Below are 27,185 nucleotides of genomic sequence, written 5' to 3'. Positions count from 1 at the left end.
TTTGACTCCGGTTTCACTTACTGTAGCTCTCTTAGTACAAACAGATAAAAAGCATAGACAAAAACAAAAAGCTACGTACATGTAGAAGGGTAAATACAGTGTCTTGCAAAAGTATTCATACCCCTTGAACTTTTTCACATTTTTCCACCTTACAACCACGAATTTAAAAGTTTTTTATTGAGATTTTATGTGATAGACCAACACAGAGTAGCACATAATTGTGAAGTGAAATGAAAATGATAAATGGTCTTCAAAATTTTAAACAAATAAAAATCTGAAAAATGTGATGTGCATTAGTATTCAGCCCCCCTGCGTCAATATTTTGTAGAGCCACCTTTTGCTGCAAGTACAGCTGCAAGTCTTTTGTGGTATGTCTCTACCAGCTTTGCACATCTAGACACTGAAATTTTTGCCCATTCTTCTTTGCAAAATAGCTCAAGCTCAGCCAGATTGGATGGAGAGCGTCTGTGAACAGCAATTTTCAAGTCTTGCCACATATACTCAATGGGATTTAGGTCTGGACTTTGACTGGGCCATTCTAACACATGAATATTCTTTGATCTAAACCATTCCATTGTAGCTCTGGCTGTATGTTTAGGGTCATTGTCTTGCTGGAAGGTGAATCTCCTTCCCAGTCTCAAGTCTTTTGCAGCCTCCAACAGGTTTTCTTCTAGGATTGCCATGTATTTACTGTAGCTCCATCCATCTTCCCATCAACTCTGACCAGCATCCCTGTCCCTGCTGAAGAAAAGCATCCCCATAGCATGATGCTGCCACCACCATGTTTCACAGTGATGAGCAGTGTTAGTTTTCCGCCACACGTAGTGCTTTGCATTTAGGCCAAAAAGTTAAACTTTGGTCTCATCTGACCAAAGCACCTTCTTCCACATGTTTGCTGTGTCCCCTACATGGCTTCTTATGCCTGTCTTTCAACAATGGCTTTCTTCTTCTTGTGCACAGATTCTCCCACCTGAGCTGTGGATTTCTGCAGCTCCTCCAGAGTGATCATGGGCCTCTTGGCTGCTTCTCTGACCAGTGCTCTCCTTGCTCGCTCTGTCAGTTTAGGTGGATGGCCATGTCTTGGTAGGTTTGCAGTTGTGCCGTACTTTTTCCATTTTTGAATGATGGATTGAACAGTGCTTCTTGAGATGTTCAGAGCTTGGGATATTTTTTTATAACCTAACCCTGCTTTAAACTTCTCCAGAACTTTATCCCTGACCTGTCTGGTGAGTTCTTTGGTCTTCATGATGCTGTTTGTTCTTCAGTGTTCTCTAACAAACCACTGAGGCCTTCACAGAACAAGTGTATTTATGCTGAGAGTAAATTACACACAGTAGGACTCTATTAACTAATTAGATGACTTCTGAAGGCAATTGATTGCACTGGATTGTATTTAGAGGTATCAGAGTACAGGGGGCTGAATACTAATGCACACCACATTTTTCAGATTTTTATTTGTTTAACATTTTGAAGACCATTTATCATTTTCGTTTCACTTCACAATTACGTGCTACTCTGTGTTGGTCTATCACATAAAATCTCAATAAAAAACTTTTAAATCCATGGTTGTAAGGTGGAAAAATGTGAAAAAGTTCAAGGGGTATGAATACTTTTGCAAGGCACTGTATATGTATAGACAATATAGTGCAAGGATGAATTAGTAAATATAAATATAAAGACTGCCCAGTCCATCTCTGGAACAGCCTTCCCATCACTACAGGGCATTTACAACACCAGGGTCATCAGGAGGGCCCATAACATTATTAAAGGACAACAAACACCCACAACACAGTCTCTTTACACTCCTGCCATCAGGGAGACGCTACCGGAGTGTCAAATCAAGGACTACAAGACTTACAAACAGTTTCTATCCACAGACTATCAGGCTCCTGAACAATACAACACACTAAATACTGCACTCCCCACTGCAGCTACCTGTTTGCACAAAGCACAGGGTCACTTTACAAATTAACTCAGGTTTTTTCTGGCTCTTCTTTTACCTATTTAGTTTTACTACATTTATCACTTCAGTTTCAGTTTTTTTTTCCTAAGAAGAAGCATGCTGAAAACAATAGGGCTTTGCACCTATGGTGCAGGCTATAGGTCTGCACCTCGGTGCTCAGGCACTAATAAGTTGACAGTGTTACAGTCAGAAGAATAAAGTCGGAGACCTGTCACGTCACCTGCAGCTTCCACGTTGAACTCTGTTTTCCAGAATCCACAGCTGCAGTGCAACACGTACATATCTAACTCTGATCAGCATCATGAACTACAGTACAAACCACGTCACATGATTGTCACATGCTCAAATTCAGCTGATGTCTAATTACAGATATCTGCATCCAATCACACCCCCTTTCGTTCAGTAATGAAATCTCACTCCCATCCTCGCAAGTTCCACTGACAATGCCAAGCCTTTTGACTCATGGTTTTGACATACAGTATACAAAAACATACAGTATGTACAATAACCATAACATCGCTCTCGCTGCATACTACATACTGCTTTTGGGTGGGGTTTAGTGCGAGTGTTGTACTCAGTATGCAGCAGCATTAAAAAGAAGAAAGGAAGAAATGCATGCAAGATATTTTCTTTCCTTCTTGACTGACCCCTAATGCTTGATCTGTGCTTGACATACTGAACAACTTGAGAGGAAAAAGAATGAGAGAAAATTGAGCAATAATGCAAAACAAAATACGAGCATTACTTCAGAGCTTTTTAAAGTGCAGGCATTGCGACCCTTAAGTGAGCTGACCTAACTCGGAATAAGTGCTGCTATTACACAACCACACATTACACGAAATACCTGAAAAAACTTGGGGGAAAACTTTCAGTCTCACATGAGCAAAATAGCATGTTCATGTTGTTGTGTGTTGTGTGTCACCTTAATGAATTTGTAATTAGAGTCATTTTTTATGAAAAGAAAGGAACAAAGACTGGATGCAAATTAACAAAACTGAAGGACATGCATTAAATTTGTATTAGGCCATTTAGATAAGATTTCTTGCCTAACCCTAATGCAACATTTACAAGTTTTCACATAGGAATTGACATTCAGGTCATATTTACCTCACCTGGGACGGAGTCCACCAGGGGGCGAGGTATTGTTTTTGGTCCGGTTTCTTTGTTTTTTTTGTGAATGATATTACGGGAAAACGGCTGGATCAATCTTCATGAAACTTTCAGGGTAGATGGGCATTGGTAGGGCTGCTCGATATTGGAAAAAATCAATATCATGATTTTTTCAGTAAATATCGATATCGCGATTTTTAAAACGATATTTATACACCTTTTTTTAAAGCCCTGATCATCAACACCCGAGGCACCGGGCCACATTTTTATAGTACAGGCCTCATAGGCTACCTGTCAACCCTTCCCGTTGTACCCTGAAACGCCTTTTACTTAAACTATTTACTGTGCAAGCGCGTACTTTGCATAGGTCCTATAGCCTGCACAAGGCTCACGTTCTCCTCACTCAACATTTCCGATCACAGAGGATGGAGCCAGCGCTGGTATTACCAGTGATTACTGCGTAACGTCCACACTGGCTCGTAGCCAGCCAAGGATAAAATCTCTCTCTCACACACACACTACAACGTAAGCTTGTGTGTTGTTAAGACACCAACATTAAACACGCACAATATAGAGACAAGTCCTTAAGAATTAACATACATGAAAATAGGCTTCTCTTCCTTCATCTTCCAAATGTGGACTCCGCTATCTTTTTGGCATGTCAGCATTGAAATACCATTTGCAGAGATATTTCACTCGCCATTAAGAAAAGTAAAAGCAACACATGATTAGGGCTACATGATTAGCAGGGGGACACCGTTTTAAGCGCACGGAATTTTAAAAACAATGTAATTACATCTGAGTCCATCTACATCGCGCAATAAACCCGTCCTTAGCAGAACCTACTTCAAAGCATGATGCTAGCTGCAGATGCACAAGTCAAAATCAAATGAACCCAAGTAAACATGCCGCGGCGGGCAACATTAATAACCAAATTGCCTTACCTTAAAACGCTGCCTTGACCACAGGATGACTCGCAATTATTCCACTTAAATCCACACGGTTTAACACATCTAACACAGCTAGCAAGCTGGATATGTGCTAATATTGTTGTGCTTGTTTTCTTCCGTAGATGCCATTTTTACATTACCCAGTCCCACATCCAAAAATATGACGTAAATATATGTTAATTGTATTATTATAACTATTAGCAAGCAAATCAAACAACATATTAAGAAATCAATATATCAAATCACCCGACACGTATGAAAACAGAAGAACTGATTTTTTACTGTTGCGGAGATATCGCGGGAGTAGAATGGATGACGTATGCAAGGCTACGGTGTGCCTTAGGGGACAGAAGGGTTCGTTTTACCTTACTGTCACGTCAATGTTATTGTTATTTTATTGCCATTGTAGAAATATTGTGCACGTCCCTTTCGACAAATGACAAAAAATCGTTTCATATCGATATTATGAATTTTGATATCGTTTGACACCAATATCGATATCGTGATAAAAATACGATATATTGCACAGCTCTAGGCATTGGTCTCAAATAGAACCTCCAACATTTTGAGGGTCATCGTCACCAAAAAGGTCAAAATTGTTTTTGTTGTGTCTACTGCTTCATATAGAGGTGCTAGCCACTATGTCAGCATACTGTAAGAATGTAATAGTGTAACAGTCGCGCACTGTGTATGTGCATGTGTTCCTATTAAAATGGCCGGTGAATGTATACAATTTGGTTCACCATTCGAAATAAATAGACTAAAGAAATTGCTTTCAGACATGTTTATGCTTATTACAGAGGGAAAGTGCGTTCCACTGAGCTCTAGCGCTGGACCATTTCCGGGGAAATAAGAGTTTGGGTCATGGCGACATCGTGTTCACAAAACATTTTTCCCAATAGCCTTCTGGCTTGTCCACGTGATCTTTAGCAAACTGCAGACAAGCAGCAATGTTCTTTTTGGAGAGCAGTGGCTTTCTCCTTGCAACCCTGCTATGCACACCATTGTTGTTCAGTGTTCTCCTGATGGTAGACTCATGAACATTAACATTAGCCAATGTGAGAGAGGCCTTCAGTTGCTTAGAAGTTACCCTGGGGTCCTTTGTGACCTCCCCGACTATTACACGCCTCGGCCTTGGAGTGATCTTTGTTGGTCGACCACTCTTGGGGAGGGTAACGATGGTCTTGAATTTCCTTTATTTGTACACAATCTGTTTGACTGTGGATTGGTGGAGTCCAAACTCTTTAGAGACGGTTTTGTAACCTTTTCCAGCCTGATGAGCATCAACAACACTTTTTCTGAGGGCCTCAGAAACCTCCTTTGTTTGTACCATGATACACTTCCACAAACATGTGTTGTGAAGATCAGACTTTGATAGATCCCTGTTCTTTAAATAAAACAGGGTGCCCACTCACACCTGATTGTCGTCCCATTGATTGAAAACACCTGACTCTAATTTCACCTTCAAATTAACTGCTAATCCTAGAGGTTCACATACTTTTGCCACTCACAGATATGAAAAAGGATAATATTGGATCATTTTCCTCAATAAATAAATGACCAATTATAATATTTTGTCTCATTTGTTTAACTGGGTTCTCTTTATCTACTTTAAGACTTGTGTGAAAATCTGATGATGTTTTACATCCTATTTATGCAGAAATCTAGAAAATTCTAAAGGGTTCACAACCTTTCAAGCACCACTGTTTTTTTTTTTTTGTGATATCTTCCTTCATATTCATCAGAAGTGCAACTGGGCGAGGTTTGTTTTGCCTGGCAACACTTGTTTTGAACGGTTTTCCAGACTGTCAAAATGTCGCTGCCTTTAATCAGCTTGCATTTCAGCTTCACTCTTAAAGCCTCTTTGAAATCCTAGACCAATCAAAAGCACACAAAAAAATTATACTTTTAATATTGTTTCCTTTTTATTGCAAAGTTATTCTTTGTAAATCACTGCAACACGTCGAACACACAATTTATCAGACTGTACACACGTTTTTGTTCGAGATCTTAGTAAATTAGGATCTCACTGACCTGACGTTCTATTTCTCAATTTTATCCAAAGACAGCACTGCCTTTACAGTGGCTTCCATAAGTATTTGCTCCCTTGATCCTTTCTCCCATTTGTAATGTTATATTCTGGAACGGAAATGAAATCCCACTTAGGTCCAGATCATGAAATTACACAAAAATAGCTTGTGATATGGAAGTGGAGAAATGTTGTGAAATGTTGTTGTGAATGAATTAGTTTTGGTGCCATCAGAAGTCATGTGGTCAGTTGAATAGGGAAAAAATAATTCAGCTTTGGTTTGGTTTGAAAAAACAAGCACAAAACTGAACATGATGCTCCCACCACCATGCTTCACAGAGCGGATGGTCTGTCAGGGATAATGAGCAATGTTTTTTGCTTTGTTTTGTTTTATTTTTTCCAAATGTAGTGCTTTGTGTCAAGAGCAAAAACTTCGGTTTTGTTCTCACCAGACCAGAGAACATTTGTATGCAACCTCTGCATGGAATTTTATATGACTCGCCCTATAGTCTCAAGGCCAATTTATGCTGACAACCCAGTCCTCGCAGACGGCGTCGCAGATAGCGTCTGCGTAGCCCCCCCACCTTCGCAGACGCTCTGCGCACACCTCCCAAAAATTGTGACCACTGCAGAAGCCTCGCAGACAGCGTCACAGACAAGAGGGCTCTGATTGGTCCACTCTACATCCGCTGTACACGCACTTCCGCTTCCCTACTTTCCCGGTTTGGTTTGTTTTCACGACCGCCATTTTTAAAAACACGAGCGAAGATGGAGCAGCACAAAGAGCGGTTGATCGAGGAAGTGAGGAAGTACGTACATCTATACGACTCCAGTTCTAGTCATTATAAGTAACCGGAGGATAAACACTCCACTAACCACACCCACCAACTACTCCTAGCGATTTCACGACTTCGCGCCCCCTTGCGTTGTGGCGGTGAATAACATCGCGCATGCCTATTACTCCCCGCTCAACGATAAATTACAACTGTCTGCGAAAAGCTATCTGCGAAAGCCTTGTTGCAAGAGCATGCAGAGGCCCTAACTCTGTAGAGTGTCTGGGGCTGTGGCTTCTCCCAATCGAGCTGTGGATTTGTCCAGCTCTTACTGACTTATCCTTGGCCTCTGCAAACACACCAAACATCTCATCTCATCTCATTATCTCTAGCCGCTTTATCCTTCTACAGGGTCGCAGGCAAGCTGGAGCCTATCCCAGCTGACTACGGGCGAAAGGCGGGGTACACCCTGGACAAGTCGCCAGGTCATCACAGGGCTGACACATAGACACAGACAACCATTCACACTCACATTCACACCTACGGTCAATTTAGAGTCACCAGTTAACCTAACCTGCATGTCTTTGGACTGTGGGGGAAACCGGAGCACCCGGAGGAAACCCACGCGGACACGGGGAGAACATGCAAACTCCACACAGAAAGGCCCTCGCCGGCCCCGGGGCTCGAACCCAGGACCTTCTTGCTGTGAGGCGACAGCGCTAACCACTACACCACCGTGCCGCCCCACACCAAACATGTCTTGTGGTAAAAGAACCAATAGCTGAAACTGACTCAGCTATTTACAACTCCATGCTGTCTGAAAATCTATACATTTCCTCTTCTGGTGTTTGACGAGTCTGAACGTGACACTCATTACAGCACCTTTCACTCTTCCATCACCATATAAGAGCATCACAGATGTTTTGAAGGACTCTTTGAGTCATTCACACCCTGAGAAAAAAAAAAACACTTCTCACCCTGCTCCAAATCTCATGCGATGGAAAGCTCTTTGCTCCTCTAAGAGACACATGGCACGTTCACGCCACATCACAGGTTATTTTTTACCTTCTTTATGCAGCGTGATTTAACTCTTTCCCTGCCACTTCCATATACATGAAGGGAAGGTACAGTACAAAGACATGGTGAGCATTTGTTATGTTAGCTTAGTCACATTTACTTAAAAAAAGGAGTGGATCAGCCAAAAATTGTGTGTAGTCAATTAAAAGAAATGTGTCCAGTGTGTTAGTCTGAAATGTCTTATTATTTACTCACTTTATTCAAAATAAAATCAGGAGCAATTTCCAGCCAAACAGCGAAACTCTGCCCTGAAGTTTTCTCTGTTGCATTAGGGAGTTGCTTTTCTTGCAAACACAGCATTACCATTTATTCAAACACTTTCAATAGGTATCATGGTATGTGGCTGAAATTTTCTCCTTACGCTGGCATTTTCCCATCAGGCCTTGGGTCAACCCTAACAATATGCAATAATATTGCTGTCACTTTCAGCACACAGTTCAAAACAAGAAGCGACACCGATGCTAAATTTGCTGATGCTGAGAATCCTGCTGAACTCTGCGCTGGAGAATGTTATAAAAGGTTTGAGATGAATGTGCTAAAAAACTGTGAAGTGCCCTGAAGGAGGAAACCCAAGCGGTCCAAGTGTGTCACATAGTACAGCTGTGTCAGTGTCATCACACATGAACACACCCGAGGTAAGGATTGTGAAACATGCTGCTTATCAGAATCAGGGCCAAACTTTAAGAGCAGATAAAATATTCCTCATGTAGGCAAAGAATTGATGGAGTAAGGGAGCGAGGGAGGGGTTCTTCATTTATAGCACTCCTTATCAACTCCCTCGTCTATTTTTACTTGACAAACAGAGTGTTAATTCACACCTCACACTAATCGTGAGAGAATGTTGCATGTGAGACACTGCAGAAGCAAAGCCACAGATAAAGAGAGAGAAAAGTACAGAGAGGGAGATTATAGAGATAAAAGACTGGAGAGAAGACAAAGAGAGAGAGAGCATAGCGAGAGAAGAAAGAGATAAAGAGAGAGGCTTAGAAAGAGGGCTCAGAGCAGCTTTACAGACATCAGAGTTTTAATCCCGAAAGAGAAAGCCAAGGGCAGCAGCGCCGAGAAAACTCCCAAAGATACTCACAGAGAATGCACCTTATGGTCCTCAGGATGGCAGGAGGAGGAGCATTGTAGGTCTCAGGATGGCAGGAGGAGGAGTTTATAGGTATCAGGAATGAAAGAGGAGGAGCTTATAGGTACCTCAAATGGCAGGAAGAGGAACTTATAGGTATCAGGATGGCAGGAGAAGGAACTTATACAGTGGTGTTTGAAAGTTCATGAACCCTTAAGAATTTTCTATATTTCTGCATAAATATGACCTAAAACATCATCAGATTTTCACACAAGTCCTAAAAGAAGATAAAGAAAACCCAGTTAAACAAATGAAACAAAAAATATTATACTTGGTCATTTATTTATTGAGGAAAAAGATCCAATATTACATATCTGTGAGTGGCAAAAGTATGTGAACCTCTAGGATTAACAGTTAATTTGAAGGTGAAATGAGAGTCAGGTGTTTTCAATCAATAGGATGGCAATCAGGTGTGAGTGGGCACCCTGTTTTATTTAAAGAACAGGGATCTATCAAAGTCTGATCTTCACAACACATGTTTGTGGAAGTGCATCATGGCATGAACAAAGGAGATTTCTGAGGACCTCAGAAAAAGCATTGTTGATGGTCATCAGGCTGGAAAAGGTTACAAAACCATCTCTAAAGAGTTTGGACTCCACCAATCCACAGTTAGACAGATTGTGTACAAATGGAGGAAATTCAAGACCATTGTTACCCTCCCCCGGAGTGGTTGACCAACAAAGATCACTCCAAGAACATAGTCGGCGAGGTCACAAAGGACCCCAGGGTAACTTCTAAGCAACTGAAGACCTCTCTCACATTGGCTAATGTTCATGAGTCCACCATCAAAAGAACACTGAACAACAATGGTGTGCATGGCAGGGTTGCAAGGAGAAAGCCACTGCTCTCCAAAAAGAACATTGTCGCTCGTCTGCAGTTTGCTAAAGATCACGTGGACAAGCCAGAAGGCTATTGGAAAAATGTTTTGTGGACGGATGAGACCAAAATAGAACTTTTTGGTTTAAATGAGAAGCGTCATTTTTGGAGAAAAGAAAACACTGCATTGCAATATAAGAAACTTATCCCATCTGTGAAACATGGTGGTGGTAGTATCATGGTCTGGGCCCGTTTTGCCGCATCTGGGCCACGATGGCTTGCTATCATTGATGGAATAATGAAATCTGAATTATACCAGTGAATTCTAAAGGAAAATGTCAGGACATCTGTCCATGATCTGAATCTCAAGAGAAGGTGGGTCATGCAGCAAGACAGTGACCCTAAACACACAAGTCGTTCTACCAAAGAATGGTTAAAGAAGAATAAAGTTAATGTTTTGGAATGGCCAAGTCAAAGTCCTGACCTTAATCCAATGGAAATGTTGTGGAAGGACCTGAAGCGAGCAGTTCATGTGAGGAAACCCACCAACATCCCAGAGTTGAAGCTGTTCTGTACGGAGGAACGGGCTAAAATTCCTCCAAGCCGGTGTGCAGAACTGATCAACAGTTACCGCAAACGTTTAGTTGCAGTTATTGCTGCACAAGGGGGTCACACCAGATACTGAAAGCAAAGGGTCACATACTTTTGCCACTCACAGATATGTAATATTGGATCATTTTCCTCAATAAATAAATGGCCAAGTATAATATTTTTGTCTCATTTGTTTAACTGGGTTCTCTTTATCTACTTTTAGGACTTTGTGTGAAAATCCGATGATGTTTTAGGTCATATTTAGGCAAAAATATAGAAAATTCTAATGGGTTCACAAACTTTCAAGCACCACTGTACTGTAGCTATCAAGATAGCTGGAGGAGTTTGTTGATCTCAGGAAGGAAAGAAGTGGAGCTTACAGTTATCAGGACAGCTGGAGGAGGAGCTTGTAGGTATTAGGAAGGAAAGAGGAGGAGCTTATAGGTCTCAAGATGGTAGGAGGAGGAGCTTGTTGGTCTCAGGAAGGAAAGAGCTGGAGCTTATAGGTATCAGGACAGCTGGAGGAGGAGCTTGTAGGTATCAGAAAGGAATGATACCTTCAAGGTTTTTCACTCCAAAATTCATACCTCCATCTCCAACCCTCATCAACTGTTTTCTGTTTTCTCTTCTTTCCTCAACTCTCCACCAGCTGCACCTCAGTCCTCCATCACTGCAGAGGACTTCACAATCTTTTCTGAGGAAAAGATTATAGCCATCCACGATTTCTTCACCACCTCTGCCTCCCCATTCCACTCCCTCCCCACCCTCCCTGTCTCTTCCCCCTTACTCTCTGCTTCTTCCCCTCTGTAAAAAAAGAATAGTCGAGAATACTTGAAATTTCAAGGCAACAGTCTGCATTAAGAATTTTATGTTTTGCCAACGATGTATGCCCATGATAATCCAAACTATGATAACACTGTTATCTTTATTAAGAATTCTTAATTAAGTCAATTTTCAATTCCTCATTCTGCCAACATAGATTTCTCTTTTTGCTGAACAGTGGCATTCACAGTAGTACAAAAAGGCAATTGAGGTTCTCACAATTTTTGGGGGGGCTTTTTTTACCTTTATTTGGATAGGACAGTGTAGAGACAGGAAATGAGCGGGAGAGAGATCGGGAAATGACCTCAGGTCGGAATCGAACCCGGGACCCCGGACTTATGGTATGGTACCTTATCCACCTGAGCCACGACAACATGAGCTTCAACCAGAGAGAGAACCACATTGCCCAGCCCTTGCATTTGGGAGAGGAAACCCCGTGTCTTGGTCATTAAGAGCATGCGCTGAATAAACACCTGTGGCAATTATGTATTTTCAATTCAGATTATTCACTATTGCATATTTACACATCATTGAGGTGCACCCTATCAGTTTGATGTGGATTTTTCTGTTCGTTAATAATTATTCATATTTTCTTGTCCATTCAATTGTGAATATGGAATTACTTGAACAAAGCATAATTCTATTTTTTAGAATTATCCACATCAAGAAAAATCCACATCAAACTGATAGGGTGCACCTCAATGATGTGTAAATATACAATAGTGAATAATCTGAATTGAAAATACATAATTGCCACAGGTGTTTATTCAGCGCATGCTCTGAATGACCAAGACACGTGGTTTCCTCTCCCAAATGCAAGGACTGGGCAATGTGGTTCTCTCTTCGGTTGAAGTTCATGTTGTCGTGGCTCAGGTGGATAAGGCGCCATACCATAAATCTGGGGGCCTGGGTTTGATTCTGACCTGAGGTCATTTCCTGATCTCTCTCCTGCTCATTTCCTGTCTCTACACTGTCCTATCCAAATAAAGGTGAAACCCCCCCCCCCAAAATTGTGAGAATCTCAATTGCCTTTTTGTACTACTGTGAATGCCACTGTTCAGCAAAAAGAGAAATCTATGTTGGCAGAATGAGGAATTGAAAATTGACTTAATTAAGAATTCTTAATAAAGATAACAGTGTTATCATAGTTTGGATTATCATGGGCACATCGTTGGCAAAACATAAAATTATTAATGCAGACTGTTGCCTTGAAATTTCAAGTATTCTCAACTATTCTTTTTAACAGTGCCCCTTTCCACTTCAGATGTCTCCCAGCTCCTGCTCTCTCACTGTCCAACCACCTGTACCCTTGACCCTATCCCCTCATCTCTCCTCCAGACTATCACTCCTGACATCCTCCCATTTTTCACCTCCCTTGTCAACTCCTCATTGTCCTCTGGATATTTTCCCTCCAGCTTCAAACAGGCCCACATTACTCCTCTAATGATGTGGGCCTGACCCCTCTGTCCTCCAGAACTACTGCCCCGTTTCTCTTCTCCCCTTCCTGTCAAAGACACTTGAATGTGCTATTGCCAACTAACTCTCCTCTTTTCTCTCATGGAACATCCTCATGGATCCTCACCAGTCAGGCTTTTGAGCTGGCCACACAACCGAGATTGTGTTTCTCTCCAACAGTGAGGCACTTCATGCAGCACGTGCTGCCTCCCTCTCAGCGGTCCTGATTCTCCTCGATATTTTTGCTGCATTTGACAGTGTTGATCACCCCATCCTCCTGTCATCCTTATCAGCTCTGTGAGACAGCCCTAGACTGGTTCAAATCCTACGGGTACATCTCCGCTCGGTCCTTCCAGGTTACCTGGTCTGGTACTGTATCAGCACCATGCCCACTTACCACTGGTGTCTCTCAATGTTCAGTCCTTGGTCTGCTTCTCTTCTTCCTCTACACCCAGTCTCTTGGCCTGATTATCTTTGGTGGTCTATCCTACCACTCCTATACTGATGACACCAGTTGTTTCTCTCTTTTCTTCCTTCTGACACAGAGATCTCCACTCACATCTCTGCTTGTCAGATCTGGATGGACGACCATCACCTGAAGCTCAACCCAGGCAAGACAGAGATAATCTACATTCCTGCTCCATCTTCTCCACACCTGGACATTTTCATCTTCCTGGGGGACATCGCTAGGTCTCCTTCACCCAGTGCGAAGAACCTAGGAGTTGTGTTTGACAATAAACTCTCCTCCCCAGCAAACATCACTGCAATGACCCAGACGTGTAGATTTCTCCTCTATAACATCTGAAGGATCCACCCTTTTCTTACCACCTACTCTACTCAACTCCTGATCCAAGCACTGATCATCTCCCACCTGGACTACTGCAACTCTCTCCTTGCTGGCCTTCCAGCTTCTGCCATCAGACCCCTGCAGCTCATCCAGAACACTGCAGTCTTGTCTACAACTGGTCTACAACCTCCCTCGTTCTTCCCATGTCACCCCTCTACTTGCCGACCTACACTGGCTCACAGCTCGCATCAAAATTAAGACCTTGGTGCTAGCTTGCCAGGCTCTCAAAGGGTTAGTGCCAACATACCTCCAGGGTCTGAGCCACCCCTACATGCCAGCCAGATCCCTACAGTCTGCTACAACTGGTTGTCTGGCCCCTCCTCCACTCTGCTCCTACAGAGCCCACTCAAGACTGCTGTCTGTCCTGGTTCCTTGTTGGTGGAATGACCTTCCCATTGTGATCAGAACTGCTGACCACCTTCAAGCGCATACTGAAGACTCACCTCTTCAGGCTGCACCTCTCCTCTGCTTCCCTCCCCACTGTGTAACTGCATATCGGTCTAAACTAACCCAGGCTGTGTACTGTCTAGTCTGGGGTTAGCTGTTTGAGTTCTCCATTTAGTTGTTCCTTATATGGTTGGTTTCTTTCCTTGGCTGTTTGAGTATCAGTACAGAATATGACATTAGGTATTGCTGTCACTTGTTTAGTTGGCACTAGAACTTTCTTGTCTAGAAGTTCAGCACTTTTTCTACCTGACTTTTGCATTTGTTGTACGTTGCTCTGGATAAGAACATCTGCTAAATGCCATGTAATGTAATTATAATGTAATGAATGAGGTGGAGCTTGTAGATATCAGGAAACCAAGAGGAGGAGCTTATAGGTCTCACGATGACAAGAGGAGGAGCTTGTAGGTCTCAAGATGGAAGAAGCAGCTTAGAAGTATCACGAAGGCAAGAAGAGGAGCTTATATAGCGATGCTTATAGCATCACCATGCTGTCACATTACATCTTGAGACCTACAAACTGCCTCCTTTTTCCACATCACAGCACTATGCTGCAGTACTTACTTCTGGCACTTATCTATCAATAATACTGTATTCTGCGCTTCTGGTTCGATGCTAACTGCATTTCTTTGGCTTTGTACCTGTACTCAGCACAATGACAAAGTTTAATCTAATCTAATCTAATCTTATAAGTATCAGCATTGCAGGAGGTGGAGATAATACATATCAGGAAGGCAAGAGGAGGAGCTTGTAAATCTCAGGATTCATAAAAACCTGCAGTGTATTATAAATGCCATACTTTGGATTATGTATCTGTTCAACACAAAAATGACTAAAGAGGATAAATCTTCAGAAGCAGTTATAAAGAGTTAGAGCAATGTGAAAGATTTCTGAAAGAGATCTGAATCTTAAAATCGTAGAGATGGTCAGTTGAGGGTGAGACTGTCATTTTGCAGATCAGCACCCGTACATCTCAGGCTGTAATTTTCCACTTAATGCTTTTCCACAGACTGCTTCTTAAACAGACGGCTGACTTCCTGAGGTATGGAAAGAATGCAGGAGTCTTCTGGATAGCAAGTACAGAAAGAACTGGAAAAGTAGTCAAAAAAAAATCAACATTTATCATACCACTATGTTAATTAATTACACCTGATCAATGAAAGAATAAAAAATAAAGACGTGAAGCTGTTTACAGATTTGCATATTCATGGGTCCTGGTATTTTGTAATGAGGGTGTAGGATGTTCCCCATCCATTTTTAATAGATGTTTTTAGGGAATAAATTAAACATTTTCCATCTGAAAGTTCAGTTTGTACTCGATCTATTTATATATTTATTTTCCCCACTGCGTTGAATTCTGAGTTGTGATTAGTCAGAAGGTTTGATTAATCTTCTAGCAGAAGCTGTGACAGTAGCATGGGTTTATATTCATGTGAACATTTTAAGACATTATTGTTTGCTCGTTCACAGGCAGGCGTACAGCAGATGCGCCACATAAACGGATTAAAAAAAGTGTAATTGTGGATATGGTGAAGTTTTCTGTAAGGAGATGTTACATTTATTTGACATTTATGGAAGGAGTCTCCAGTGTTAGAAATCTGTAACTTTTGTTTTGAACAGAGTCTGTCTGTCAACATGTCTCTCTCTCTTTCTCACCTGTTCATCCATGTCTGTCTTTACATCCACTTTTCTCTCCATCTTTTAACACATCCGCAGGTCCTTATATTTATCTCTCTGTCCATATATCATCTATCTCTCTATCTATCCACCAGAAGGTCTTCAGGACAGACTTTGCGGTTTCTCAGTACCATGACGTGCTCCATTTTTTGATCTCATTAACTTGAAGAGAGAGAAAAACAAGAAGCTGGTGAGGGAAAGACAGTTTATAGCTGCTATAGCATCATTACACTCTTTGTAGTGTGGTACGGAGAGGCGGTGATGGAAGCCTCCTGAAGTCCACTGACAGCTCCACAGTATGCCAGAAGTTCACTGTTGCATCGTGGATCATAACGATGATGGTTGTGTCATCTGCATACAAGGAGAAGAGCAATGTGGACTCTCGTCCTGTTCACAGCACTGGTTCATCTGCTCACAGTTCTTCAGAACGCTTACAGTGGAACCTGCGTCATAATTATTCTAATAAGTAAAAAGGTTGTGTTTATGCACTGCCTTGCAAACAGTCATAAAAAGTCATACAAGCAACTCAGATTTTGCACAAACAAAACCACACACTGGGAAGAGAACACAACTTCCAGCTCATTAACAGGAGTGTGTGAAAACGGTCATTATGGAGGAGCGCTGCGATGCAGCAAATCTGATGAGTAACACACAGATACAGCAGATTTATATTTATCACTTTTATAAACACTTTCTCTATATATATCTCTAGTGTGAGGAGAAAGAAAGAAAGCTCCAAACCATCCAACAAGACCTCCACCTTTTCATCTCCATTATCTCCAATCTGCATCCTTAGCATATGGTCATGTACTGATCCTGTCCTGAAGAAAGCTACTCTGGCTACCTCTAACATCAGCAAATATCAACTGTGCTTTATACAAATCAACTGTCTTTCCATCTCACACAAACAACCTCCAAGATCCTAACCAGTTGTGGCAGTCACTGACTACGTTTACATGCACATCCAAATCGAGCTGCTGTCGGTAATCGAGCTGAAGGTCCCAGCAGGGTGCCAGAGAAATCCAATCCTACATGCACACAATGAAATCGGGCTATTGTGTGAGGTGCATTGTGCACCCGAGCCACAGGTGGCGCAACACGCCCCATCGTGTTGGTACACTTCCGGTTGTCGTCATGAAGAAGAGCTATTCAAGAGTGTAAACAAAGTTATCAGTTCCGTGTTCTCCATTACGCGTTTTTCTCCCGTCCATGAATTTTAATATATTCAACTCCTTAAGCTGAATGAGCATGAACTCTGTCTCCTCATTGCTCCAGAAGTGCACGTTTCTGCTTGCCTGTGGCAGTGGGGGCGTGGTCAAGCGCCGGTCTGTGACAGGAGGGCGGAGCCAGGGAAGGTGAGTGGCAGAATCACTTCACCTGACGGTAATTAACCTGTGTTTGTGTGTCTTCCCAGTAACCGCGCCCTATTTAAGGAGGCAGAGGGAGAGCAGAGGGGACAGCTCATCCCGGGACTAGAACACAGCGCGCGCATGTGTGTGTGTTTTTCTCTCAAGAATAAAAGTAGGCTGTTAAACTGAAAAGTCTGACAATAAAAAGCCTATTAGTACCAGAAGCTTTGTCCTGCCGTCCTCTGTGCTCCACCCACACTTCAGAGAGCTCTACATCGCCATTTTCTCTTCTTTGTTTGTTCCTCCTGACCTCTTCTGCTGCTCGCTACTACTGTTGTCATACCGACCGAGGCTGTTGTGTTTCCCGCTTGTGGTCTCGTCACTCGTCACTTCCGGAAGTAGCTCGACAACTAGCTCGATAGGGTATACATGCACAAAGTAGCTCGGCAGAAATCGCATAAACTAGGTCGTGTAGCTCGATTCCGAGAAATCAAGTTCGGTTCAATTTCAGCCGAATTAAGGTGTATACATGGCATTTTGAACTTCGATTTCAGTCGAGCAACGGCAGAAATTCGATTCTCTCTATGTGCATGTAAACGTAGTGACTGAGAAGCTCCATGTAGTTAGATCAGCCAAACTGTCATCAGTCCTCATCCTCTCTGCAGCCGTCTGACATGGGAAATCGTATGCCTCTCTCGTCCATCCTCATGAGTCCTGGAATTCTCCACAATGGTTTGCTTCCTGCCTGGAACATCAGGTGTATCAGGTGACATGGAGGAGATCCACTTCTGTGCCATGCAGACTCTCCACTGGTGTCCCACAAGGCTCAGGACTTGGTCCACTTCTGTTCTTCCTCTATACCCGATCTCTTGGTGAGGTCATATACTTTATACCTGCTCTCTCAGTAGCTGGGGTTCCATTGCGACAAAACCAAACAAAGTGATTAAAGTAGTGTTTCTCCTTTCATGATAGCTCTTCCAAAGTGCTCTCTCTTTTTCAGAAAGATAGGGTTTCCATTTGGGAAATACAAAAAAAAGTGTTTCCATTTTAATTTTGCAAAATACTTCTTTATTGAATTGCCTGAAAAGCCACCTCATGCGAGCATAACATTTTTTTTTACACTATTTGAGAGGTTTTTTTCTGAAATTCATGTTCCCATTGCTCGTTTTCTTAGTTTGCAGTTTCAAGTTGCAAATTAAGCAGGTTAATGGAAAGATAGCTCGCGAGGTCACATCCTCACATGGGTTTTCACATCACTGCTATGCTGATGACACTCAACTCATCCATCAGACGCTCAAGGTTCTGCTCGAATCTCTGCAAGTCTCTCATCATGGATGTTTAATCTCAGCAAGTCTGAGCTGCTCTTCATCCCTGGAGATGAGTCCTCACATCAGGGCCTTGTGATCTTTCTGGACAACTGTTCTCAGCTTTCAACATCTGTCACTGCACACAACTTTGAAGTTATCAAGGGGGGTTTTAATGCTTGTCTTATGGGTTTTTTGGTACTATACTAACCTCCTCAACAGGTTTTTGGTACTCTGATGGTACTCTTAATCCCTGACTAGCATGGTGATGTATCTTTCTTTGAGAGTCTGCATAAGGGCACCTGCTAAATTCTGTCATTGTGAAGAAAGAAAGAAAGTGTAAAGGCATTATGTAAAACAAAAGTTTTTTTAAATAATGATATTGAATATGTGTCAGATCACAGAATCCAGGGACACATGTCGGCCCGGGGGCATTTTGAGTTATTGACAGATTCAGAAAGTACAGTTTCTAAGCTTTCCAATGATGCCTTCCATGTGGAGATCTGACAATATTTGAAGAATGTGTGGCCTTTTGAAAGTGTATACCTCTTAAAACAGAAAAGGGAGAAAATCGCCCTCAAAGTTTTCCATCTCAGCTACTCTGGGTGTAGGGCGGGCACATAATGGTGCTCATTTGCATGACATTAAGGAAAGCCCTACCCCCTACGAGCTAGCACGATGCTACTGTCATGTAAACAAAGATCACCACGTCAATTTTCCTTCCATGAAAAGTATGCCCAACACAATTATGAAGTACAAAAATAAGTCCTAAAGTATACTTTAACGTTTTGTGGTTGAAAAATTACTCACACCGTAAGAAAGAAAGATAGCACGGTGATGACACAACTAACACAACGCTAGTTTCATGTAAAGCCTCGGTCACAACCGGCCGTACAGTACGCGCTCCTACGGCTGGTCTACACGCAAAAAACGCAAGAAACACACGGAGAGCGCGCATGAAACGCACGAGAGCGCGCGTGTGACGTGCTGATTTTCGAGCCGCAGACCGGCCGTAGAGGTTCTTTGTCATGTCAAACAAACTCTACAGGCGCTTATGTTTTTTTCAGGTTGCAAGACAAACTTACGGCCAACGCGCGTCTTTCTCCATGAACAAAAAGAAACCGCAGCGATTTGGGAAATGCCAAAAATCACACGGCCAAAAAAATCGTACGTCCGGTTGTGACCTAGGCTTAACCAAACCACAACACTCTCCGTTACATGCAAAAATAACCACACAGCCTTAGATTAATAAACTCACCCCATCAGAAAGAGAAACGGCGCCTTGCACACACCAATGCCTCCGATGGAATGTAATCCTAGAACGGTCCGTGTATCATCCGATCATTCAAGTATTCCATTCAATCTGGAAAACGAGGTTGCGTTTTTTTTTTTGCTAGAAATGGTTATCTCCGATGTAAATACCGAGTGTCTGTTTGCTTCGCGGTGTTTGCTCCTCTGCGCTCTAACTCATTCCATAGTGAAATCACACGCCTGTATGCAGCTAAGTAGCCATGCGCTCAGCCCGCATCATACAGCTGATTCGCGGAAAAAAAAACAAATGACTTAAATCTTCATGTGAATGGCCCATATGGTAATTTACCCACACCCCCCAGCAGGCTACAGTCCTGACAAAAACGAGACAATTTGCAACAAAAAATGTATGCTTTTCCAACAAAACAATCTATTATCTGAAATACTGATTGCATTCTTCAAGATCTCAACTTGCACATGATGGAAAAAAAAAAACAAAAATCACAAATTTCGAAAAAAAATGCTTCTTTTGCGATTATCTCGGATTCGTTTCGGCCGACATGTGTCCCTGGATTCGGTGAGCGGTCACATGTATCAATGAATATTCATTAGCAGTTCTCAGAGCTGGCGTGTGATTGGCTGAGAGCAGTCAGTGTTGCTCAGATGTCTGTCCTCAGGTTATGTCCACATCACACATTCACATCACATTATCTCTAGCCGCTTTATCCTTCTACAGGGTCGCAGGCAAGCTGGAGCCTATCCCAGCTGACTACGGGCGAAAGGCGGGGTACACCCTGGACAAGTCGCCAGGTCATCACAGGGCTGACACATAGACACAGACAACCATTCACACTCACATTCACACCTACGCTCAATTTAGAGTCACCAGTTAACCTAACCTGCATGTCTTTGGACTGTGGGGGAAACCGGAGCACCCGGAGGAAACCCACGCGGACACGGGGAGAACATGCAAACTCCACACAGAAAGGCCCTCGCCGGCCCCGGGGCTCGAACCCAGGACCTTCTTGCTGCGAGGCGACAGCGCTAACCACTACACCACCGTGCCGCCCCGGTTATGTCCACATTAATACATTTTCGTTTGAAAATGGAAATGTTCTCCATCCAGACGAGCATTTTAGCTTCATATTTGAAATAATCTCCGCCCACACTAAGATCTGAAAATGCAGATCACATGACTATTCATGTACACCGGCCATGCACGTGACCGTATATACAGCTGATGCCATTTGTTTTGTTCTGGAAAACAGTCACATGATAGGAGTGTGATGAATCAGTGGAGGATATGTCGTCATTGATGAAGCCCAAACAGGAAGTGAAATTGGGTGTCTGAGTCATCGTTTCCAAATGTCTCTGCTTTTCCTGTCTGCACTGGAACACTACCCTGGAGTTTTCACACCAAAACACGGTCAGGAGCATTTCCAAAACACTCCGTTTTAAGAGCTTAAACTCCTGAGTCGTGTGGATGCCAGGTGTAAACGTAACAAAAGTGATGCGCTTCAAAACTTAAATGTGGTGATGTGGCTGTAACCTGGGCTTTCAGCTCTATGGCGATGTTTCTGACTCCAGAAAATGAAAAAAGAGAGAGAGAGAGAGAGAGAGAGATTCTTCTTGGTCATGGTGTTCTGCACAGACCTGAGAACCGAGCAGGGTTCTCACCGCTCACGGGTTCTACACCCACGACTGGCTGATAAATGACAGTTAGATGGTCGCCAAGCACATATAATGTGACACTGACATGAGAAATGTCACTGTCACTATTGCACTGAGCTGAAGAGGTCATCTGAAAAGAAATGTTACTGAGATAATGGATCAGAACTTCAGCTAGTACTGAACGCTGAAAATGGCTTCGAACCATCAACATGGACAATTTTCCACTCAATTATTTTGACAAGCTGCCAGAAAGAACCCTGCTCACCAAGTTCAGGTGTTTAGTGTAATCGCTCGATGTAAGATTAGCCAAGAAACAATCTACCACGTTAAAAAAAAAAAAATTCTGCAAAGAAAATAAACTAATCTATAAAATGTCACTGAGAAAGCACCAATACTTTAATCAACCTCAGTGGAGCTTTAGATAAACCAATGAAGGAAGAGAAGGAATGAAAAGAAGATGAGAAAAAAACCCAAAGAGAGGAACGTGAATGGATAACACGGGTGCAGTAACGGCGTGTGTTATACTCACTGCGCCAAAGATATGCACTAATTATACAGCGGTGCGTGTGTGTGTGTGAAATGAAAGGCAGATATCAAAGCACTCATCACTTACGTTCACGCACATCTGTACAGATACAGTATCTCTCTCTCTCACACACACACACACACACACACACACACACTTGTTCATGGATGTTAATAAGCATGTGTCAGAATCAGTCTTATTAGTACTATGAGTGAAGTAGGACACACACACACACACACACACACTGCCCTTGGTACCTTCTTTATTTAGCTTTAGTGTGTCAGGCATCAGTGCACTCGGATAACACACACACACACACACACATGCGCATGTGTTCGTTCATGCATGGTGCATCTTTGCACGTATGTATTTGTATTTAAATGCGTATTTGTATTTATTTTTTTGCAGTGCGGGTTCCATCAAATCCTGTGCTCTGATTGGCTGGCGAGCGGGTCCATATCCTACGGTACGGACCCCAGTTACGGACCTCTGGCGACTCGCTCGTTCACAACAACAACAAACTTAGAATCATTGGGGTGGCACAGTGGTGTAGTGGTTAGCACGGTCGCCTCACAGCAAGAAGGCTCCGGGTTCAAACCCAGCAGCCGGCGAGGGCCTTTCTGTGTGGAGTTTGCATGTTGTCTGTGTGGGTTTCCTCCGGGTGCTTCGCATACCTGTTAACCCTCCCGTTTTTCCCGGGAAATCCCTTATTTTGACTTATTTCCCGCTGTCTTCCCGTTTTTTTATTTTCCCGAAAATATCCCATATTTTCACAATATAAAAAAGTCGGTAGGTACCGAATTCATGACGCGCCTCTGACAGGAGTTTACAGCAGGAAGTCGGGCCATGAATTCATGTCCCCGCCCTCTCAGGCATCAGTAATTACATAACTCCGTCCGGAGGCGAGGCTGAACAAGTGATTAGGTCCAGTGTTGCCAGATTGGGCGGTTTCCCGCCCAAGTTGGGCGGTTTCAAGTGCATTTTGGCGGGTTTTGAACATATTTTGGGCTGGAAAACGTCAGCAGTATCTGGCAACACTGATTAGGTCTGAGGTGAAGATGGCGATGCTAATAGCTAAGAAAAACATTAGCCTCTCTTTCTTTGATGATTTCAACAAGTGCGTGGCTGGAATGTTCCCAGACTCTTCCCTCGCAAAGAAATTTTCCATGGGGAAAACAAAAGCCTCCCAAATAATCAAAGGTAAGCTACACATGTTTACATTAAGTATGTCCTGGCTAAGACCTCATAAATAGCCTAGTGTAAACTAATTGGTGTATTAACTGTTTTATCCACTCATTGTCTATTTTATTTTCTATCTGAAACTTACCCATTTTAAATCACTCTTGGTTTAATATCTTATATTACTCTTTATCTCTTTATTACTCTATCTATCTATCTATCTATCTATCTATCTATCTATCTATCTATCTATCTATCTATCTATCTATCTATCTATCGTTCCGAGGCCATGACTATGGTAAAACCATAATAAATTGCAATGGAATTGAATTTGACTGGTTATATAATGACCTTTCTTATTTTAACGTAAGATACGTATTTTAGCCCTTAATTTGGGAAATAACTGGTACCACTGAAAGCAAATAAAAATAAATGTATAATTTATTCACAAATGCACTCTATAAACCATAAGCATATTGAGTTTGGGTCTTGGCTATCACCAACATGCACCAGAGTACAGGAAATCACAAATACTAGATAGAAAATTGCCCCCCATTCAACTACACACCCACTTTTGGTGAAGGGTATGACTTTCCAAAACTTTCCCTTATTTTGAGTTAAAAATCTGGGAAATATCCCTTTTTTTCAAACCTCAAAGTTGACAGGTATGGTGCTCCGGTTTCCCCCACAGTCCAAAGACATGCATATGGGTTGACGTGGGGCGGCCTTGGGCTGAGGTGCCCTTGAGCGAGGTACCGAACCCCTGACTGCTCCCCGGGTGCTGTGTGTGGCTGCCCACTGCTCTGGGTGTGTGTGCGTGTGTTCACTGCTTCAGATGGGTTAAATGCAGAGGATGAAGTTCACTGTGCTTGAAGTGTGCATGTGACGAAAAAAGGTTTCTTCTTCTTAAACTTAGTAGAATTTCTCATTTATTTACATTTCTCATTTATTTATAAGATTATCAAAAACCTTATAAATTTTTGCCAGCATTTCTCAGGAGAACAGCATTAATTTTACAGCATGGATAGCGATAACGACAGTGTTCACAGCGAAAGCGAGTTTTACTACCCTGAGGAAGAAGAAATAAAAGAAAACATTTCAGGAGAAAGCTAAAAACCTCTAACTATTGCTAACGCCGAGCAAAAACATGGCTGAATCCTGAATGACTCCTATTTGTATAAATAGGGGACTACATAGGCGGCAAAATGCAGTTTTTTTTCCTGCCATGGAAGTGCACTTGTATACCGAGGAGGAAGCCATTTGCATTACAGCCGTGAATGAGGATTCAAAATGGTGGCTCGGCTCGGTTTTCCCTTTCGGGCGCTCTCGTTTTCTGTTAGAATTTGGTAAAGAAAAAAATAAATATATTATTTACCAGCTTAAGTTCGGTCTGTATGATGAAATACCGTGACCTCGGCCTTGAACACTGACTTCGGCCCAGAGGGCCTCACTCAGTACTTTCAAGACCTCGGTCACAGTATTTCACCATACGGACCTCCCAGCTGGTAAATAACAAATATGTACTGTATGTACATCCAGGTATCTATATTAGCACCCCCGCCACGCCACGCCACGTCAGAGCGCGCGCTCCAGCTTGAGTTGATCACTTGAGCGATTTTAAAGCGCTGCACTCTCATGTCTACGTCTCAAAAATGCTAATTAATGCTAATAGCCTCGAAAAGCATCCTTTAATCATCTCATTTCATTATCTCTAGCCACTTTATCCTGTTCTACAGGGTCTCAGGCAAGCTGGAGCCTATCCCAGCTGACTACGGGCGAAAGGCGGGGTACACCCTGGACAAGTCGCCAGGTCATCACAGGGCTGACACAGACACAGCAAGGACGCGTTATCCTAATGGGCTTCATGGGCAGCTGCACAGGGCCTCGGCCACTATGGGGCCTCGGAGGTAGCGAGATCGGAAAATATGAAACGATATTTTCAGAAGTTTTGATCATACTGATAACATTTTTGATGCATTTCGCCACCTGTAAGGAAGCCCACCTTGTCCTGTCACATAAATCACCCGTCATTGTCAATATGATCACTGTCCACCATGTCTTCACACGCTACGCCAGCTTGAGTTCAATGATTTAATTAATGACTTCGCTTTCCAGAAAAGTAGGAAAGTGCCCTTGTAAGTTGACCCATGGCTGTCAAACTGAATGTGCAAAGCTGTGTGCCGCTGCTGTTTGGGACATTACGTGTGTGAAAGGATGAAATGTTTCACACAGCCTAACATTTTGAGATTTATTTCTGAGAAGCAAGATATTTTTCCTTTCTTTGTTATCGCTCTTTGTTTTCACAAGTTAAAAGTCGCCTAGATTCCAAAATGAAAACGAACGGTTATATACCAAATGAATGTTCTTGTTCTGAATACTAAAGAAACTGTTGTAGGCCTCGGTTATGTTCTTGACATGTTGTTCATTGACTCACTCATTCAAAGGCTAAACTTTAGTTAACCAGACTTGTTAACCGTGATGTCTGATGGATTTTTTCACCATGCAGTTGCCTATTTCACCATTGCTTTTTCTCGATTAAATAGGTGTTGATGGATATAAAGTTTTATCGTTCAATAGTATTTCTAATTGTGCCGCTGTCATTATTTAAGTTTATGTGTTTAGTTAGACAGGCACGTCTGAGGAGGTGAATTTGCTGAGCGCAGTTGACAACAGGCGGGTGTGGGTCCTCGGCAAGGGTTAACGCGGCCCTGAGACACAGACAACCATTCACACTCACATTCACACCTACGGTCAATTTAGAGTCACCAGTTAACCTAACCTGCATGTCTTTGGACTGTGGGGGAAACCGGAGCACCCGGAGGAAACCCACGCGGACACGGGGAGAACATGCAAACTCTGCACAGAAAGGCCCTCGCCGGCCACGGGGCTCGAACCCGGACCTTCTTGCTGTGAGGCGACAGCGGTAACCACTACACCACCGTGCCGCCTGTCCTTTAATCATCATGCGCTAAATAAGATAGATAGATTAAAAAAAAAACTTGCAAAAATGCATTTTGTCCAGAGGTTTGGACGCACGAGGAATCTGTCGTACACATACAGACACAGAGATGCGCGCGCGTTCAAACTTCCTAATCGGTCTGGTGTGCTTATGCATGCATGTGATTTTGTGTATATATGTATGCATGCGGGTGGCACGGTGGTGTAGTGGTTAGCGCTGTCGCCTCACAGCAAGAAGGTCCGGGTTCGAGCCCCGGGGCCGGCGAGGACCTTTCTGTGTGGAGTTTGCATGTTCTCCCCGTGTCCGCGTGGGTTTCCTCCGGGTGCTCCGGTTTCCCCCACAGTCCAAAGACATGCAGGTTAGGTTAACTGGTGACTCTAAATTGAGCGTAGGTGTGAATGTGAGTGTGAATGGTTGTCTGTGTCTATGTGTCAGCCCTGTGATGACTTGGCGACTTGTCCAGGGTGTACCCCGCCTTTCACCCGTAGTCAGCTGGGATAGGATCCAGCTCGCCTGCGACCCTGTAGAACAGGATAAAGCGGCTACAGATGATGAGATGAGACGTATACATGCATGTAAAGAAGAGACAGCGCGCGAAGACAAAAAGATGTGTGCACATGCATGTGCGTGAAACACAAAGAACCGCACACACACGCGCTGAAACTTGCTCCTTACTGGTGCTGTTGTACTTGACCCCGTTGATGAAGTCGGGACACGGCCGCGCCACCAGCCGCCCCGCGCCGCTCCTCGGCCAGCACGTGCCGATCTCATCCGCCGTGGCGTTGCAGTACAGAGCGTCTGAGCAAAACAATTATATGCACAACATTAAGCAAAAATCATTTAAGAACTCACTCAAAGCAAAACACCATCATCATCATCATCGGACTGAAAGACGCGCACCTGACGCGTTTCCGGACGCAGCGTCTCCAAACGCGTCCGCGAGGCTGCAGTTGAGCTCCACACTGAGCAGCTCCAGCAGACTGACCTCCATTAATCCCTCACTGCTGCCTGGGATCAGTTTATACACAGATACTGTAGAGCCGGGACTCGGAGTGTTCCTCCTCCTCCTCCTCCTCAGCGCGCAACTCCGCTTTAAGTCTCCTCCAGCGCGCACACGCACACGCACACCGGTTCCATCCCAAACGGCGTGTGAATGATGAGTGCACGATGCAGGGTGGAGCCGACGTCACCTCACAGTGTGGCTTCAGCACACCGGAATGGCAGAAGATCTGAGATTCAGGCCACCTGAAAGTGCGCTGC

At 43.2% G+C, this 27,185-nt stretch overlaps 1 protein-coding gene across 3 annotated transcripts in view; it reads right to left on the bottom strand.

Annotated features, from left to right (window-relative positions):
* Positions 1–26,916, bottom strand: part of LOC132889736 (corticotropin-releasing factor receptor 2) — a 191,202-nt gene extending 164,286 nt beyond the window's left edge. The window contains exons 1-2 of one of the 3 annotated variants that reach the window (XM_060926535.1): positions 26,813–26,916; positions 26,601–26,728 (exon numbers count right to left, since the gene is read on the bottom strand). In XM_060926535.1, coding sequence (XP_060782518.1) covers positions 26,601–26,728; positions 26,813–26,916 — 232 coding nt within the window. The remainder of the gene's footprint in view (positions 1–26,600; positions 26,729–26,812) is intronic. The other 2 variants (XM_060926543.1, XM_060926552.1) reach the window with 2 other exon arrangements.
* Positions 26,917–27,185: the final 269 nt, after the last annotated feature.

The sequence above is a fragment of the Neoarius graeffei genome, chromosome 1, assembly GCF_027579695.1.
Source record: "Neoarius graeffei isolate fNeoGra1 chromosome 1, fNeoGra1.pri, whole genome shotgun sequence".
Classification (NCBI taxonomy): domain Eukaryota; kingdom Metazoa; phylum Chordata; class Actinopteri; order Siluriformes; family Ariidae; genus Neoarius; species Neoarius graeffei.
Note: the sequence above shows the minus strand (reverse complement) of the source record. Positions and strands in the feature narration are given on the sequence as shown.